The sequence below is a fragment of the Polistes dominula genome, unplaced genomic scaffold, assembly GCF_049000335.1.
Source record: "Polistes dominula isolate Pdom_NZ unplaced genomic scaffold, Pdom_raw_medaka contig_77, whole genome shotgun sequence".
Classification (NCBI taxonomy): Eukaryota; Metazoa; Arthropoda; class Insecta; order Hymenoptera; family Vespidae; genus Polistes; species Polistes dominula.
The window spans coordinates 296659-317296 of NW_028301152.1; the positions used below are offsets into that span (position 1 = coordinate 296659).

Genomic DNA, 20638 nt, shown 5'->3' on the forward strand with positions numbered 1-20638 from the left:
ATATGTATAAGAACAATTTCATATATACTCGTGTTGGTTGGTTGGTTGGTTGGTTGGTTGGTTGCGCAAATTCAATAGTTATTTTTCACGTATTTTGTTATTATTTGTTTCCTTTTTTACTTTTGTGCGTTGTTTCATGGAAATATAAATACTTGAAATTTGTGTTGTAATCTGCTTTTATCGAATTTATCGTTTGGAAACAGTACGCTTTATGATTTAGCAAATTTCCAGTTTGCTGCATGATAATCCTGTAATAACATTTTTGTAATATCTTGATCATAATAGGTAACTCTTTTGAACGTTTCTATACAGTTCATATATATATATATATACGGCTAAGGCGGAGTATTTGTCTTTTACGCGAGGGTTCACTTAAGTATTTCTCGTCGGGAGGTCGCAACTGTGTTTTTGAAGGAACGAAACGAAATGTGAACATAAAGAGGGGAGAGGACTTACAAGACTTACAAGCACACAAGGAAAAAGCAGAAGAATGTGGAAGAAGGGAAGAAGAGACAAGAGAAGAAAGGAAATCATTTTCTTCGGTATCTCAAGCCGGTGAGAGCCGGCTGTTCTTTTATTTTTTACTCGCGGAAAATGTCCTTGTCGACGTTGGAAAGAAGAGTAGTAGAAAGAATGTACTTCTAAAAATGTTACCGATGGGTTTCGAAGGAGACAGACGTAAAGGATAGCTACGAAGAAAGCGTATAAAAAAAAGAAAGAACCCCCATAAGAAATCCGTTTTATTTATTAGACTCGTTTACTTTAGATACGTTGGTAGAGACGCGGTTTCATTGTGACTCAATCGCCCCGTCGTATTTAAGTTCCTTTACAAATCGCCTCGTCTCTCGCCATTTCCCAAGATTACCACCAGGATCCAGCCGAGGTTGCATTTTCCTTCCAATATCTTACGTTCTTTTTGGAAAGTCGAGGTGCGAAGAGGACACGTATATGCTATGAAAACAAGGGAAACCTTTTACTGCTAAACTGTAGAAAAACAAAATGAGACAAAGAGATAGATAATGTTACTTAATAAAGTAAGCAGACGACGGCGCAAAGTTTTTCGACAATATTAACGAAAAAATAAATGAATAACCATAATCGAGATTGAAATTATAATAGGAAAAGGTAGTTTGGAATCGGCGGGCGCGTATTTCCACTGAACGACAAGATATAATCGATCGAGGAGTACCTTGTTCGGCTATTCAAGCGAGTTTCTCTATGAAATCCTGCGCGGCGTTAACTAACCGATAAATTCTGAACGCGTACGCGCGCTGTTCTCCCAAAATAATGTAACTTCGGCAAATTAATATGGCTCCGGGGATATCGGCTGGATGAGCTAACGTATTTCGCATTCGATATACTCTCGGGCAAAACAAGCATTTTTATTGTTTTATTTGCTTCGTCGATTTATCCTACGCGGATAGCACGTTCCCACGTATAACTATTACCTTTCAACATATTCCCTACAAAAGATAGTGACCGGTTCATTGACGCTTAAATATTTCGAGAGACTTACGTTTTATTATACCGCATGTTCATTATTTCCGATAAATAACATAATGCTGCAACGTTGAAATCCGTATTTATAAGTATCAGATATATTTACGTACAAACTGATACAGTAGGCAAACATAAATCGTACTAATAGCATCGCTACCACCGATCGGAAATAGTTAATTAAGCGATAAGCGGAATAAATAGCTGTTACTTAACGCGATACTATTATTTACGTAACACCGTGCTTGCAATATCTTCGGTTAATAACATATATTGTTTTGTGCGGTTCAACATATTCCATGTATATCGCGTACACCGTGTTTTCTCTTATGAGTACTGTTTAATTAAACTTGAAGTATTTAATTAAGCGGAACCGTGTATTCGCTTCCCAACGTATAGTAATGGTGCAGAAAAGTAGGAGGGACAGGAATAGGGACTGCGAGCGATTAAACGGAGAATTGCTCCGTTGCATGCCAAGTTACAGACGCGCGTTTCCTGCTAAAAAATCTATAAACATATACGAATCAAATTACTAACAGAAATAACCAACAAATATTATTGATAGTACTTTGCTTCGTTAACAGTAGTTCTATGCAAGGAATCACATTTCAAATGTAAACGTATTTGTCTCAAAATCAGATCTAAGATCTTTTTCCAAAGTATTCGACGTAATTTAGAAATTTGAAAAGAATTCGTATCGTAGCTTCGAAATAATGACATTTTCTTACTTTCGAACATTCTCGCTAGTTGAATGAAATTTTGAGGACGATTTTTGCGAGATAAAATTATTCAAGTATCCGAGACAATTAGAGGAGAACAACGGTGTAACAACATTCTTTTTGGACTGTCGTGTTAATCGATAAAGGAAAAATAATGATTTACCTTAATTTACCTTAAATTCTTTTCGTTTATTATATTATCAGTAAGGTCGAATACATTAACGTTAATTGATGCACGCTTTGGTATATTAATGTTTCAGAGCGAAAACTTATTTTGAACTTGCTCTTAACTTATAACTGAAGAAAGATTAATCATTGCATTACCATGCGAGCGTTCATTCAAGTCTACCTTCTAAGAAGAAAGTTAAGTCAAAGTTAAGGTAAAGTTAAAATCAAAAGGTAGACACACGCGGACCAGTGTGATACGATGCAACACGATGCGGTTTGTCCCCACGTTTCGGCTCCTAATCTTACCTTAGTATATCGGTCATGTACTCTTTATTCAAATTTTCTCTTACACTAGTACATTTCATCAAATTCGACAATAAAGTTATTTAATTAATTATACGAATGGTTCATCGGTTGCAAATGTTTTTTCCTTCCGATTGATTATTTTCTTTTATCGTTGATGTAAATGATAAAATATATTTTTCACGAGTAACGAAAGCTTCTTCTCGTTTTAATTATACATTGAAAATGGTCATTCATATAGTACCGTTTCGTTTTAATTTGCATTGGTCGAGTTTCGCAATAAACGCGACCATTAACGATCGTCCTTTTTAAAATTGCAAATCAATTAGAAATCATTTGAAAAAATATTTTACTTTAGAGCGAGCAATTTTCGATATTATTCTCGTATGAAATAATGAAATGGTTGTAATATTAAAAAATGCTTTTTTCTATAATCAGTGTTGAATTTCGTAGGATAAAAGTTGCAATTTTATCATTCGCCCTGCTGTCGAGGACAGACGGCACCGGATAATAATCCTCGGTAGTGCCGTTTGTAACACGAGCATGCACATCTATTCGTTAAAACGACAATATCGGTTTGCATAGCGTTGCAAGAATTTCTGCTAACGTTAACCAAAATTACAGCTGCGTCGTTTCCAATTCTAACAGCTAAACTCTAACTCTTTCTTCTTTTATCTCATCATAATCGACAATATCCGTGCGATCAATTTGTAAGTTATTCCAATTGTACAAATCAAAATAAATGGTATAAAAGATTGAACAGAAAAATCCTCTATCTCTTTCGAGAAAGATTTCACGAAGGTTATTCCGTAGCTTTGTCATTTTCCGAAAGAGATTGACGTAAAAGCCGCAAAGAGAGTCTTCTGAAAGCTTTAACGTGCATTCTTAGAGATTTACTGCGTTATTTTCAATGAATCTGCTTGATTTTATATATTTTTCTTTGATCTCCAAGGGAGAAAAGAAACAACTATGAGGAAGAGAAAGAGTGAAAGATACAGTAGAAAGCTTCCAGTTGGTTACCTTAGTTATAAGGCTAATTAAAAAGTGTGACGGAAGATAGGATAATCATCGTTGTCATGGTGGTACGTCGACATTCTAATCTGTACGCTTGCGTACTTTTCATTTCATTGTAATTACTTGCTAAAGTAATTTAAAGCTTCCAGTTGTAGAATCGCACCGAACTTTCTTACTTTTTACTTGCTCCTCGGCATTTTGTCTTTTTCATTTAGAGACTGGAGAAAATAGAGAAGACTTTCTTCTTCCAATCTTCCTTATAGTCTTCGCGGACAAGAAGCTTCCGTTATGAGCAATAACGTTTCCCTCCAATTTGCTTTTACCGGCGTTCGAAAGCATTCGAAGTTGAAGCCGCAGGCTTCGAAAGAAGAGACCTCAAGAGAGCCGAAGAGAAGAGAAGAGAAGAGAAGAGAAGAGAAGAGAAGAGAAGAGAAGAGAAGAGAAGGGAAGAGGGAAAAGGGAAAGAAGATAAAAACAGTCTTCGGGTAACAATCCGCGCTCGTCAGCGCGTTCATAAAGCGATTTCTTGCCGTCCCGAAGCAAAGAGAGAGGGCCTTGCCAACCGTGGTACACCTTTCCAAGCTTTTCACCGTACTTCCTGGCCCGCGGGATTTCATTCTCCCGGCCATCGGCGTTTCCATCGGCGTTTCCATCGGCGTTTCCATCTTCTAAGCTCCTTTGAGACAGGACTCTTTTTACTCGCCAAATTAATCGTCGTTCGTTCGGCCCAAGGTACGACCAGTCTACTAGTCTTTTTCTTTCATTGAACCCTTCAGTTATTCTCAACAACATTACGATTCTCTTTTCAAACGAATTTCGATTAGATTTATTTCATACAATATTATAGAATATTTTGATGAATCAAACGCGATATAAGTGGAAATGCACGAATAGATACATTTACTTGTGTATTGTAAGTGGTACCATCGGTAATACGGCGGATGTAAAGAGGCTAACCCAGTTCTTTCTAGAAGCGTCCTAGTATATTCTCGGATATTGATTTCACAGCCACGGAGATGGTACTCTAGCACATATATATTTGGATATTCGTCGATATCTGAACGTTATACTATCTGGAGGTTGAATCGGCCCTGCCGGAAAAATACGACGTCGCCGTGTAACTTCTTTTCGTTGGAGTACATCAAGAACATTATAAGCTAACAATATACTTTGCACTTTAATAATGGATAAATTCTGATCCCTTATATTTGTGATTGACATTTTTTAAAATATTGTCATTAAAGATAAAGTGAAGTATCGTAACACGCAAGCAACGCAAGTAACATACTTTTTGTACATAGTACACATATGTATGTAAGTAAATACTTACATACTCGTACATAGTGAGAGAAGAGAAGCAAACATAACGTTTCGTAGCTTTGAGCCTTCGTGCAGGTGTTCACGACGATTTGAAGCAGCATCGGCACGGTCGGATGGAAACTCTCAAAACGACGGCAACGCGGAAGAAAGATTTCTCGCTATCGTGAAACATAGAAATGACGGGCGCCATATTCCGCGAGAATTTACGACGGAAAGCTTTTATGTACCCTTAATCAACATGCCGCACTGCCTCTTCCTCTTCCTTTTCTTCTTCTTCTTCTTCTTCTTCTTCTCTTCTTCTTCTTCTTCTTCTTTTTCTCTACTTTCCATTCCTCTTCGTTAAAAGCACTAGGAAAGCACAAGATTCCGCGATTCGCAATCGCGACTTTTCGTCTAGAGCGTAAACGCCACTCTTCGTGCTTTCCTTGCAAGCACCATCGAGCTATCCTGCTTCTCAACTTTTTAACCCTCTTTTTTTCTCTTATCTCTCTTATCTTGGGATTTGCAAGATCTATCTCATGTATATACATATCGAGAATTATCATTTTGTAATTACCAACTTGTTTCCTCAATTTTGACAATTTTTATTTGAGAAGTAAGATATCGATATTCAAAATTAATTATCTTTTACAATATGTAGCTATATTACAGGACTGTACGTAATTGAGAATTGGCAAATTATTGTGTATTTTCATAGAGAAGTTGCATTGAAAGGTAAGTAACGTTACAAGGTAACGCTGCCATTCTATTCGAAAATGAATTGTACACGACACGCCGAGTACAATGATGCATTGGACGTACGAGTTGTACTATTGTAGTTGCAAACACATATCTGACGAATTATTTGTTTCGAAAAGCATTAACACGATTCTCTTCTACATTAGTATTTTTGAAAAGAAAAATATCAAATAGAAAAAAACACATTTGTAAAAAAGTTTTTAACAAAATGTAACGGATTTTACAAAGTTATATCGTATTTACGATTTCGAGACTTGCCAAGTTTTAGTTAAAGTCAGTTATCCGTGAAACCTCAGCATACGAGTTTGTAAACAAAAAAGAAATAAAATCGATGATCACGTACTTAAAAAAGAAGAAAAAGTAAACGCCAAGAAGCCAGTTCATGGGAGGTCTGCAAACGTGTTCGATAATTTGACCGGTGATACTCGTTAGTTGCAACCTGTTTCATCTACTTCTTCTTTTTTTTTACTTCTTCCTCCTCCTCTTCTTCTTCTTCTTCTTCTTCTTCTTTTTCTTCGTTAACGCGATCTTTTATCGCTGGCACGAAAGTTCGATCGAGTTATGGTTAGCAAAAAGTCGGTCGCGAACCATAATGGCAGGCCGGTAATCATTCTTCCTAAGATTTATAAACTTTTCCAACAAGATTCCCTCCCCCATAACCCCCTCTCCCCGCCCTCGTTTTGTTCTTTCAATTGGACTCTCATCGAAATTATAACTTTTCCTTTAAATCTTCAAAATGCTTTTACAAAAAGGTGCTCTCCCCATTGGTACGCAAGTTACAAATATAGAGAGATTCTTTGACGTTACCTAAAATGTGATTTCTCGCTATTGGTATTAATTTGATCATTAAAATGCATAAATCGCGCGGCCACACGGAAATTAATTATTTTATCGATAATCAAATGGCAACCGATAAATCAGGAATGTATCGTTTCAATGGAATTATTAATAATAGGAATGATGATCGCGAGGATAACGGTTCTCATTAAAATTCGAACGGCATTGTCGGAAGAGGGTCGCCAAGCGCGTTGCAAATTTTTCGTTCGTTTTCGACGAGGAGATTCTACGTTATATTCTACGATATAAAATTTCCGAATTTATAACGACCTACCCAACCTCATAGTACAAACGATGCATTAATCTGTCGAGCATGTCGCTGTCCTTCTGCTATATGTCACTTTCCGCAACCATGCGTCAAATGTATGTCTCTCGGAATATTTTCTATAATGTTATCCATAAAATCGGCCAATGTAAGAAATACAAATTTTGGAAAGATTACGTCACTATTGTGTCAGATTGAAACGAGTATTTTGTTTATTGCAGACGAGACAAGCTGTAAGCTTTTTATTTTTCAACGAATTGATAACGTAATAGATCGATAATGTCAACGCTTTCGTCATGTTGATCAACGTGAAGTTAACGAGGCAATATTACATATTTACTTTTACGCAAAGCTAAAGGAGGTCGAGAAAAAGTAAGCTCAAAGAGACTATAGAAGAGCGACAAGAGCAGCTAACGAGAGAAAAGTGCAAGTAGCTCGTGTGTAAACCGAAGCGTAAACCGCCTTCCGGCACTTTCCTTCAAATCATTCTACCGAACATTCTACCGAGCATTCTACCGAGCATTCTACCGAGCATTCTACAGAGCGTTCTACAGAGCGTTCTACTCCGGTCCGACGAGTTTTCTACTATCTTGATATGTCTTTTCGATCATCAAAGATATTACTTTGGAATAAAAATATTCCTAAAATGTAATCTTTTTTTTTGTAAAACTATTTAAAATTCATTTTGTTGAAACAAATTTGAGAGCAAATATGAATGATAATAGCAGTTGATCGTTCCTATTATGATTGTATAAACAGCGTGACGTAGAATGGAACGTAGCATAATAATACGAAGAGACGATTGGTAGTCATTATTCATTTGAAAACCTGCATCATATTGATTCGTGTTCGATTAAATAAAAAGATCTATCTTTACGAATATAAATCGAGAAATGAGAAGATAATCAGCCATTTCAATATGCTAAAATAACCGATCTAATGTTAGCTCCTTAGTTTTAAATCTATCATTTCCATACACATGTGTCGTGTTCGTCACTGATATGATAAGTCCGATATTATCTTTTAATGATTGAATGTTTTGTTTTTGCTGTAAAATCACGCTTATCACCACTCACTGAATTGATAATCGAAACGTATCGCAAATAACATTTGTCATTTATATTTCTAATTAAGCATGTTAACTAATTTATCTTGCTTTATTTTTATTTTCAGATTTTTCAAAGAAAATGTATTATAAATATAATATAAGTTTCGTTGAGATAAAGTTAACTAAATACTAAATAAATCCATACATATATATATAATACACGTTGTAAAAAAAAAAGTGAGATAACAAAATGAGGATGATGGAGAAGAGTAGAGTTACTCGTTTGGAAGAGTCGTTAATTATTTCATGTTAATCCTGAAGCAAAGGTAAATAGCTATAGTTATTTGCTGTGAAAAAGTTAGCGAGCGTGAATAAAAGAAAAAAAAATAAGGTGAAAAGTCAAAGATAGCGCCGATATGTGTCACTTGTCAAGAGTCATAGAGAATGTTATGTATCGAACGAAGCGTTAGTGAACTTTATCCAGCCGATTTTCGATGCTTCGTCGATCAAAGAATTTCTCGATGGGCTTCGTCTCTTCGCAAACACACATAAATGCGCGCATCACATGTATACATTCTTTATTGATAGTTTTTACACAAACGTTATTACACGAACACTGTTTACTTTATAATCTTCGATCGGATGGAAGATTTCATATTTGCCAAAAATAAACGTAGACACAAGCATTCGTGTCTTCATTTTTAATCGAAGAAACACGATTGCATGTTATCCTAAACATAATAATTGAATATCGATTAGGAAATTTAGTTCTTTTGTGTGACCAAAGGTTTATTTATAAAACGCTTGGATATATTTTCGAATCGAAGTATCGAAAACGTGAGATGTTTACCGAAGAAAGAACGAGAACTCGGAAAAGATAGCATTACAGACCGTCAAGGGTGGAAGTCCGATATCCCGTGGGAGCAAACTCAGCGGATCCTACCTATTTTTCCTTACACCTTTCTTCCCTGTACTAGAGCTTTCTTGGTTCAGCTGCCCTTGCATCCCGAACCTTTCCTAATTCACTCTAGTTCGCGCCTTTGCTTCTATCCCTCTGGTTCTCCTATCTGAGCATGAAAAATCGCCGACCTTTATTGACTTATCGTCTTCCAAGAGAGATGTCATTTCGGTTTGCCCAACTGTTACATACATCGCGATAAATCGTTTCATGCTTAATTTTAAACCTTCCGTAACTCTTACCAATCAATATGTCTTGATGGTAACAGCAATATCTTTTAACCTTTTCAGTCTATTCGCGATGTAATAGAATAAATAGATCAACACGACGATAATAATTCTTGTTACATAAATAAGCATTTTTATTTACAGACGTTCCAGCTTATTCTTTCACGATTTCGGTACTGAATTATGTATATTGACAGTGATTAGTTAATTTAAGCGATATACGAGAGATATAAAAAAAAGTTTCTCTTCTTTTATTCTTACGGATGAGAAAATAGAAAAAGATCTTTTTCTAAAAAGAAAACTTTTTTTCGGAAACGATCATTACTGTCAATCAGTATGCAATGGAAAAAAGAAAGGAAAAAAGGGAGAGATAATATTTTGGGAGTATACAATAATCGTATTAGAAACGAAAGTAGTTTTTTAATAGAAGCGAAATAGCATGATGTCCAAGTGATGAGGTCACGTTGTGTCCCGAGATTGCAGCCTGCATATAAAGTATCTCGAGGATACTTAGCACGTAATGTGGAAGTAAACTCGTGCGTGCATGCATGCAGCATGAGTCAATTGACACGCACAACGATTCGCAACACCCTTATGTTACTTTTTATCTAACATTTTGTAACATCAAAAGACTAACTAACATATGATTTTGTATAAATGCAAATAGCAAAGATTACAAAAAAGTAGGAAATACGTTTGTTCGTTTTAAGATAGTCATTGGATTCGTTGAAAGTCTAAAACTTCACTTCATTCGATTTCGAAGGAACAATGCGACTTAATTAAGCAACGAACACGAATGCAGGTTCGATAAGGTCGTGTCGTAAGCACGAAATCGTTGCCACTTTTCTCTTCCTCGTTGTCGTCGCTTTATCACAGCTTTCTCTCATTCGAACGTGAAAATTTATGCGAGGGCGTAATGGCCGCGACGATGTAGGCGGTAGGTCCGAGTGATTTGTGCCAGGCTATTCAAAACAAGCACAATAGATATACACATATCGACGATATATCAAAGGCTCGAAGATAGTGGAAAGTATGGAAACATACTAGTCATTATACTATGACCGAAATCTGATAATAATTGTCGTATCGATTGATTACATATTCTGGATGCGTAATATTCATTCTAATTGATCAAATTAATACAACTCATCTATATACATATAGGAGAATGCAACATCTTAGAAAGTGAATGAAATACACACGTTAAGTGAGAGTATAAGTACGTCATGCTCGATTGACTTTTCACGTTCAGCTAACAAGAATAAAATGACAGAGAGAGAGAGAGAGAGAGAGAGAGAGAGAGAGAGAGAGAGAGAGAAGTCGGAAACTGGTTTATTATGTCACTATTAAGAATAGTATTTATTGCTTCGTAACGACCTCGAGGAAAATATGCAATTATTAATTTATACTTCTAATGAATCAAAGTCTAATCTTTACAAAAATATATATCAGTGATAAAAACAAGAAGGTCATGAATGCAACAACTATGAAAAGTTAAAATGTTTCTCGCTGTTCTTGACAACATTTTACAAGTCTTTTCCTTTTCTTCTTATTATAAAAATATAAATGGATTTGTGACATGATAAAGCTAACGATACGATGGTAAAAGAAATGAAAAATAATGCAAAAACATAGAAAAAGAAGAGGAGAAATATCTCGTTTAATTGAACTAACGTTACGTTTTAGCATTTGTACATTGACTTGCTTAATTCACGTTTCATGAACTTTTCATTAAGAGTTCTTATGTACGCTAAGAAAATGAGGAAGAACACGTTTATCCTAAAACTATCGACATTCTGTTTTCCTGGTCGTCCGACTAAGAACCAGCAACGTAGCTTCTTTATGTAGGTTTTTCCACGAGGAAAAACATTTACCACCGCCTCTCTCTCACCGCCTTTCTTTTTCTTTTTTCGTTCCTTTACCTTTCCTTTCCTTTCCGTTCTCTACTTTTCCCTACTTACCCTCTTCAACGAGCGTGGGGAAGGGGGAAAGGCGGGTAGGAAGAAGGCAAGAGAGAGAGAGAGAGAGAGAGAGAGAGAGAGAAGGAGAGACGAGCTGGCATTAATTAAATCTAGTACCATTGTAGAAGAAAACGGGCTAACGTTCTCATGTTTTCTACTCAAGCCGCTGGCATTCTGTGTATATGTGTGCATGATAGGCCTTGTTTCTTAATTAAAAATATACTAGCTCTCCATCGAGAGCAACATCGTCGTCTTCTTAACATCTTTGATGCTAACCTTTTCAAGCTTCTACATAATATCTACTTAAATACATACGTTTGCTAGTTCATTGCATCTTTTCAAATCTTTATATTCATTATTTTAACATTGTAATATACATGTACACATTGTGCAGAGAATGAAAATAATTTGATTGCAAAAAGCAAGAGAAGAAAGAAAGTGTTTGGAATGTTGCCTAAGATATAGAAGTTTCGAAAGGAAAACGGTAAATAAACCGAAGGGAGGAAGGAACACGGAGAAGAATCATCTCGACTCGCGAACGGATTCACTCGCGCGAAGAGCTCTTCTTTTTTTCCAGAATAGTAGAGAGAGAATAAAAAAGAAGAAAAAAAGGAGAAAAGAAAAAGGTTATAGGGGTAGCGTAGAAATGGCTAGAGTCTGGTGGTTTCGGGGTAAAATACTGAACGAGTATTGCCGGACGTTGGTTGCTGCTTCTGCTGCTGCTGCTGCTGCTGCTCCGTGTTTATGGGATGAGCTTCACAGTTTACACTTACTATCGAGGAGAGGGTGGCTACGTTTTCCGACGCAGTTAATAACGGGCAAGAGCCTTGCTCGCGGCTTCGTTCAATAATTTCCCTTTGCGAGTTTAAAACATCATGCTTCCAAATCAATTTAGTCCTATTTCACGATTATTCATCCCTTTGTAACAACGCGAACAATTTTATTCCCTTTAATTGTCCTAACGTTTATGACTTAAAGTTAGATGAAAAATATGAATACTATTTGCGTATGCTGGTCGATGTGATTTAAGGTGATATAAGACAATAACGTCTTGGTGGATTAAAGCTGTATTAATAGGAAGGGTCGTTATCCCTGTCAGCGATAACGGCATAAAATTGAATGCGTCCGATGATCGCTCAATACGACCGACGCTATTCGGATTTCAATTAATCGATCGACGTGTCAAGTGAACGCACGAGGAAGACAATGGCGAGCTTCGTCGAGCTAGCGAATTAACTGATATCGACGTCGGGCTAATAGGAGAAGGCTGTTATCTCTAACTATTCCTAATCCCTAATTCAACTACGGTGACGTATAAGAACGCGAATCGGTCTTCCACTAAAATGTTAAATAAGTGAAAGTAAAAAGAGAAAGTAGGTGATATTTCCGTTTCGCTTCATTGAATTTCAATGCTCAAGGATGTTCACCTTTTTTAGAATGTATTAGTTAGAGACACTTGTTCTCTTCTAAATCACAGTGTTGTCAGCAAAACTGTCGTCGACTATAATTCTAATCGATCTGTCGTAACATTGCGAATTCTCCTTTCAACCAGTTAAACCGCAACGATCGTTTAGCGACCACACACACACGCGCAGTAATTACGATGACGAACGCGTTAGTTTCATAGACGCGTTTGACTTGTATGAGATTACAGGAAGTAGACAAAAAAGAAAATCAAAGGAAACGGAAGTGGAAGAGCTGAAAAATGACCAAACACTTGTAACTAAGAATAATAACATGCTTTTGTGTTAACGAAGAGGGAAAGAGGAAAACACTTCCATCTACGCTAAAGGGACTACCCGCTAAACTCGATAACGTTATCGTACTCGAGCTTCTCGTTATCACCCTCTTGAGAAGCAGTCAACTCGCCACTGGTAGTGACCTCTTGCTAGCCCTTTTGCGATACAACCGCTAATCTAAGGGAATGAACGAGCTCTTCTTGTTATGAAAACTATCTTTAGGGTAAAAGTATCTTACCCTCTCTCTCTCTCTCTCTCTCTCTCTCTCTCTCTCCCTTTTCTCTTTCACCTGATATTATAATTAAATGCAACCTACCAAGATTTTCTTTATTTTTCTTATAGTAACTAACTTTTTCAATTTATTTTTCTTCTTTTTTCCTTCTCTAATATTTTATTAAAAATGAAGCTAACAATTACTGCGACAGTACACGCAAGATTCTCGTTCAGTCTCGTTATCGGAAAGCAAATAAATATCTGATATATTTATATAAATAGAAATTATCGCGAGGTACTGTTCAAATTATAACAGTAGATATACAGGGTGTTTTACATCAGTTAAATGGGGTCTTAGCTAATGGAATAATAATTATATTTTGATGATTATATCTTGCATAGGTACTTGTACAATTTTTTTTTATCATTTATCTATGTCAAATTATATTTCTCTAAAAAAAAAAATATTTTCTTGCTAGCAAATTTAGATTAATTTGAAAGTTTGCATTATAAATAAAAATTAATTACTTAAATTTAACAGCAAGGGCAGGTACAAATATTTCTATGGTTCACTGTGTATACGTATATATGATATATGAATATGAATGCATTATAACAAACGTTTATATATTATTATCGATTGAATACGAATCGATGTAAAGTAATGATGAAACATTGCACCACCAAAAATGAATATACCTGGACGATAAACAAGTTTGTCTAATCGTATCGATGATATCATGGATAAAAAATTGCAAGCAGGTAGAAATAAAGTTCAGAAAGGGACAACGTGAGAAGTCGTCGTATATAGTTTCATTCGAGATTACAGAGAAACTTTTCTCAAGGTTTAGTAACATGCAAGCTAATGACTATACCATGACAGTGTCCGCTTAACGGTACTCGTAACGGCCTACAAAAGAATTTAAACCGTTGAGACTCGTTCTCGAATCGATTGGAGTCGAACGAACCGCTGAAAAAGTTCTTATACTTTTTCGTTCGATTCTCATCGTTCGTAAAGAGTTAGAAAGATCGGGTAAAAGTATTAAAAGAGGAAAAGGAAGAGAGAAGGTAGAGGAATATGGTAGAGGTGGGACAAGAAATTCTCAATTATCGTTGGCAAACTTTTCAATCTAGAAAAGCAGCAGCAGCAGCACTCTTGGGTTCTCTCGGTCGACGTGTATCACTGGGCAAACTCATCACAGCGCAAACAGAGAACTTCTGATTATTCCGAATTCAATAGACGAAGCAGTATCCAGTGTGAAACTTAGCGACCAGCTAGATTGATTGGGCCACGTTCATTGGAAAATGAAACCCACCGTAATTACAAATTTACCGCTGAAATAATCGAATATTCCTGTCGTCGTCGTCGTCGTCGTCGTCGTCGTCGTCGTCGTCGTACGTAACGTCGAAGCAAATGTGTAAAAATAAAAAAAGGGGAGAGAGAACAAGTATGAAATTCCCATTCAACGAAATGCAAAATTATATATATATATATATATATATTAAGATACGTGAATTGTTTGATGATAATTTAAAAAAAAAAGTTCAAACAAGCTAGAAAGAGAAAGGGAAAATTTAATAACAATGAAGACTTACATAAGCTTATTTCTAAGAATATGACCTTACGTCAATATTTTCATTGCTAGAATCGTTAACGTATAGATTGAAATGTTTGAAATTAATTATAAAATTAAATCGATATATTCTAGTGCACGAATTGCAATTATTGTTAATGAAAAAGGTTTTTCCAAACAGAGAGAACATTGCAATTGAGTATACTTTCTTTTTCAAGAATTAACAAAAAGGTAATGCGAGTTATTAACCGTGAGATGATCGACTGAGTATTCGAAATGGACGAGTGAATCACCTAATTTGAAGGAACGCACCACTCTTTCTGATAAACGCGGGAAAATCACGAATGTTAGACGTCACACCAAGATTCTCGTTGTTAATCTCGCCAATAGTAATAGTTGCAAGTATCTACAAAATACACCATCGTTATAATTACGTGATCGAAAGGAAAAAAAACGTATTCCGAAAAATTCATTTGATTTGTTATTTAAAAATGTAAAACTATTACTAATCTCTGAAGATAGGAGAATCTAATCTCGGAGTAAAGTTCAAAAAAACAGCTATTGGTATTTGGATATGAGCGCGCACGAAAGTAGACGATGTTTTTTTTGCTTTATATCTTTTTTTTTCCTTCCTTCTTCGTCAAGCGAAAGACTTATCCACTGACCTTGAATCGAATTTGGTACCGTCTTGAAGTGTGCCAGTATAGTGCATGGTCAGCTGGTCGCCTTTTTTCGAGCGGACATCGCAGACTTCTGGTTTATAAACAGTATCGACTTTAAGACCATGATCGTTTTTAGCGACAGCAAACTCGGATATGAATAAAAGTATCGCGAGCGCTATAAGCGCAAAGCGCGGGGAGAAAAGAGCACTTGTGCTTTCGGACGAACGACGAGATGCCATGTTCAAACACTGACGGATGCTCGCGAGCAACTGGATTCGCGTAGCGTCGTGCGCCTCCGAGTTGCCTTCGTTTGTCCCCCCTCCACGGGATGCCTCGTTTCGTCCGCCACATTGCGCCGTCTCATTGGCCACGCTCGGAATATGTAGGTCTCTGCCTCGAACCTTCTTCTTCTTTCCCTTCTACCATAACTTCCACCATAACTCCCTCCACCCGTAACTTCCTTTCCTCTTCGCTATCTGGTCTTCGTCACCTCTACTCTTCTTTCTCTTTCCCATTCGGAGTGAATGCCACCGACGACTACCTTGCCGATTACAATGGACTTCTTCTTTCTCTATTTCTCTCTTTCTACCTGTGTCTATCTATTTGTGTCTCTTGCACTCTCTTTACTTTCGAAAAAATGAGTACCTTTATTTTTGTCTTTTCACAATGATAATTATTAACATACAATTACTCCCAGAGACATACTGATTTCTTATCGTCGAAATATCCCCTCTACTTCTATTTCTCTCTCACTCTTTCTCTCTCTCTCGTATGTGAGAGTAGCTTTGTTCGCAGCCTTTCAACGACGACTCCTCCTAGCATTATCCCTCATACTTTTTCACAGGATGTCATCACTATCGTGCCTTTTTCTTTTTATTTTCTTATAGTTTTTCATCATTTGTCCTCGACGTTGCAGTTTGTCTTCAAACGAATTGGACCCCTTCAAATGTCTTTTCTTTTTCTAACTAAAGATTTGATGAAGAACTATGATAAAATTACTCGCCAACAGTACACACACTATCGCACACGTATGCATCATCATTTGCATAGCAACGAACACGCACACAGATACGCGAAATAAATGTAATACTCATCTAATATCGTTGTTACCATTTCCGACGCTCGAATAAGACTAACAACAGTTACGAAGGGCAATGTGTTTACAGGTTCGATATAAAGAGATTCTTAATAGAATAAAAACAACAATCGAATAATTGTACCGCCCGAGGGCTAACATATGTATAATTAAAACATTTAATGACCGAGAAACCGTTGTTTGGATGAGTTTAACTATTCAAACCCCTTCCCTTCTCAGTCGTCGTTCTTTTATGCTTCTGACCAGGTGTGTTTAGATGTTTTCCTGTTTTACGTATTATTTATTTGTCTACCTCATTTATTTTTTTTATTTACTCTAGCTTACTTTACGTTTTTACATGCATGCACCACATAATACGAAGAATAGAAAAGAACTAATATTGTTTTGCATAATTTTGCATGTTTGCACTTTCTGCGTTTATTATAGCATAATATTCATGCATTATATTATTACAACAAATCGTAAATCTTTCATCAATTGAAAAATCATGCGTAAATTAAAATAAGCAATTGTTATGATATCGTAGAATCAAAAGTAATAGCTTTTTTTAACGAGTAATCCTGGAACACAAATTCCTCTAATATTCAACGCTGCGCGCTGGTTCAAAAGTGTTCTTCAACTTCTACAATAACAACGGCCCACTCTCTCTCTTTTTCTTTTTCGTTGTTCATTGAATTAAAACTTATCCAATCTGTACCAGTCAAAAATCTCGATAGGATTAAATCAAAAAATTAATCAAAATAATTGATACGCTCTCGTTTTTTGTACAAAACAATCAGATAATACTATACAAATATTATTTCTTTTTTTTTTTTCAAAGAAACCATTAGTTAAGATTAAATATCTATCTATTGTAACTTTGATAAAAGTAACTTTTTGAAAATGAATGTCACGTTTGGTAGAAATGCGAGAAAAATTTGGAAATGGTTTGTAGAACGATATGCCGGTTCGAAACTAAAGCCCGTTCCAGCTGCTTAACGCATGGAAATTAATAATGAGACAGAATGGAAATCCTGGAGCGATAAGCCCCAGATCTACATAACTCTGGTGTGGATTATGCAACAACGCATGAGAGTACCGGCGCGAATTGAACGAACGATCGAGGCACCAAACACGGAACGCACCGTCCCGGTCCATTTAATCTTCAGCCCTAATGCAAACTTATCCATTCTCCAAATACTATGGGCAAAGAGCGATTATCGATATATTTCGACGATGTCTTCGGACAAATACGATATTTCTTCTTGAAATTAAGTATTTTATCATTATTATTATTATTATGTTATTTTATTATTTCTCAATTTTTTTCATTTTAATGAATTATTTTATTTAGGTGTTTAATTAGTGTCATCGATAAATATTATAATATATAATAGAGTATATATCTTTTGTGGATAAATTTGTATAACAGATCGAGTTACCTCTGGAATTCTAGAAGCAAATTCTCGTACGCTCGTCACGTAGCTTACAACGCTTACACTCGTCTCTCTTATAGATGACTGCTTCGCAACGCCAGCCTCTCCTTCGTACCTTCAACGTTAATCGAAAGCGATTCTCTCTCTCTCTCTCTCTCTCTCTATCTATCTTTCTCTGTTGTTGGTAAGCACGACGATTAGCACGAGATTACTAATTCATTCTCGTCTGCCACGGATGCCTTTCCTGTTGCTCCGAAAGTCAACGATCGTTTACAAAAGGATCGAGATGGTAACGAAAATTATGGAATTATTCGTTCGGAGAATTTAACTTCGATTTCTTTCCTTATCTTTGAAAAGATTTGTGAGGAGGACGTTTTTTTAGATCATGCGCGTTTATCATGAAAACGGGAAGGAGGGAAGAGAAAGAGAGAGAGAGAGAGAGAGAGAGAGCAAGAGATAGCAGCTGAATCTATATGTATATTATATATGTGTTTGTATGTGTATAACTCGTGAGATTAATACGCTACCAACCATCGTGCTACTATTTATCAAAGTGAAATGAACGATCCGTTGCTTTTTCGAAAAGGAGAAAGGAACAATGAATCGCTTTGAAAATTTAAGGATACTTGCAATCAGTGAAAAGTAACAAATAGCAATCCGAAAGACGAGAAAGCGAATCGTCCATCTAATGAAAGTCCAATATCACGAGCATTTAGGTAACAAACGAACCGAACTAAATGACGATTCGTTCATATATCAAACTCGCTAACCTGTAAACGTTTATTATCGAAGCTAAACCTTCGGATGTATGAAACGAGCTTCCATTCGAGCTTCCAGCTTGTTACAAATATCGAATATAGTCGTAGTATCTCTTGGATCGTGATTCCGTTTGTCCTACTGAAATTGAAAATACGGTTGACCATGGTATTTTCATGGGATGTTATTCCAACGAACGATATATCGCACAAGTTGTTTTTTTATTTGAAAATGTCGTGTATCGTTTAAATCATTTAACTCGATTTTTCTTAGCAAGGATGTTTAAAAAAATGTTCATTTCTTATCTACCTTATCAAGAATATTAATTCGTGACATATATAACAGCTGTATATATTACGAACCAACAGTCAGTGTTTATTGCATGAATGCACGATTCTCGATACTTGAATGTTTAACCGTGGTATACTAACAGTGCTTGTTACGCTTTCGTCGTGCCAACGTGTTCCAAAGTCGTAAATGTTGTTGACACATATTTCCTGCATCGAACCAGTTCTTTAAATGTTCTTTCCTCGGATTTAACATTGTAGTATTTTTAATTGAGCATAAAGTCATCGTTAAAGTGCACCATCCCAGGAAGACAGGTCTGTACAAAATATATTACTACTTTAATAAGAAATATTTATTTATTTTCATATATATTCTCTGTAGAATTCGTATCTATTCATGATTTATACTATTCAGTTATATACTTGTAAAGACATTTGGTGCAGTTATCATTCCCGTATAATTCGCCGTACATCGAATAAACCGCATTTCAGCGAGTAACCAGCGATGCGTTAATTCGTCCTTTTTCAATTTCCCATAAGAAGTTAGAGTTCGCATCTCGGAAATTCTACACGATTCATCGTCGTTTACGTACTTTGGAAGCACTCGCTTCGGAAAATCGATGTCGCCTTTAGACGAGGAGCCATAGTTCGACTTTGAAACTCCCATCTCGAAGTGCTTCCGTCCTCTTCTCATTTTGATTCCACGGAGGCGACTGAGTATTCGTGGAAATTGAATTTGCGATGTTATATCGCCCCACGACTGGCGCTACCTGCGTAGCAGATGCGATGATATCGATATTTGAATATCCCGCAAGTTCGGTAAATCGAGTTAGTTAAGTCAGGTTAAGTCGTAAGATCCAGTTAGAGGCACGACGACGCAATGTTGCATCGGATATTATTTCTTATTTTCTCCTCCTACTTGCCAACCATTTTTTTTTCCAATTCATAATCGAAATATTAAATTTTATCGGTCTTACATTCAATGAAAGATTATAAAAGATAAGTAGGTAATATATCGACGGTCCTATTGAGATGATTGAAAAGCTTCTTAGTTTGCTAGACTTTATCTTTGGTCTAGATTTTCCTTTGATAACAGATTATGCGTTAGACAATTCGATCGAAGAATCTAATTATCGTTAGCGGTTAAACGAATGAAGCGTACAAAGTTGTACTAATGCCAATGCCATTACAACTTGTCGTTCAAATCTAATTTCGAATTGAATCACGTTGATTTGAATGACTTCGCTTATATGTACTTCTAAATTAAATCCAAAGAATAATATTTTCATTGAATATTTATTATCATAAAAATGATGTGTGAGATTTTCTTCGAACAATAATCAACAACTTTGAAAAACATAGTTTATATAAAGTTCGTACAATTGCTTTAGTTTCTGTACTTTGGAAGAGATACCTCCTACTCGTAATGAAGTTTGTAACATCGTAGACGACATGCAATGTCTCTTTTTCGATAAATGCATCGAAAGCTCGACACGCTGAAGCCGCAAATATATCGTCGATGCAATAACGCATACCTATCCTCTCTCTCCTTTTCATCGTTTTTGTGGTATCGTAGAGTCTTTACAAAAAAAAAAAAAAAAAAAAAAAAAAGAAAAAACAACAATTTATCTCTGCGATTTCTAGAATTATCTTTATCGTGGATCCAAGAGTCAAGAGAAAAGTTTTTTTTATCATGTCCGTTGAACGACTTTTTCTTAATTTAACATTTCTTATCTCTTTCTCTTGATTTGTTCTTCTTTGTAAAACTAACAAATTTATTATTTAAATTACTATTTATTTTTTGAAATAAATATTAAAATAACTTTTATTGGATAGAAACA

At 36.0% G+C, this 20638-nt stretch overlaps 1 protein-coding gene and 1 long non-coding RNA gene across 3 annotated transcripts in view; both read right to left on the bottom strand.

Moving 5' to 3' along the window:
* Fkbp14 (peptidyl-prolyl cis-trans isomerase Fkb14) overlaps positions 1-15542 on the bottom strand; it is a 28035-nt gene extending 12493 nt beyond the window's left edge. Inside the window, exon 1 of one of the 2 annotated variants that reach the window (XM_015329876.2) lies at positions 15247-15542. In XM_015329876.2, coding sequence (XP_015185362.1) covers positions 15247-15482 — 236 coding nt within the window. In that variant the 5' untranslated portion in view covers positions 15483-15542. The remainder of the gene's footprint in view (positions 1-15246) is intronic. The other variant, XM_015329877.2, reaches the window with a different exon arrangement.
* A 2996-nt stretch (positions 15543-18538) lies between these two features.
* Positions 18539-20229, bottom strand: LOC149030631 (uncharacterized). The gene is made up of 2 exons (XR_016178433.1): positions 19221-20229; positions 18539-19114 (listed from the first exon to the last, which is right to left on the bottom strand). It is a non-coding gene; the product is annotated as an uncharacterized LOC149030631 (long non-coding RNA).
* Positions 20230-20638: the final 409 nt, after the last annotated feature.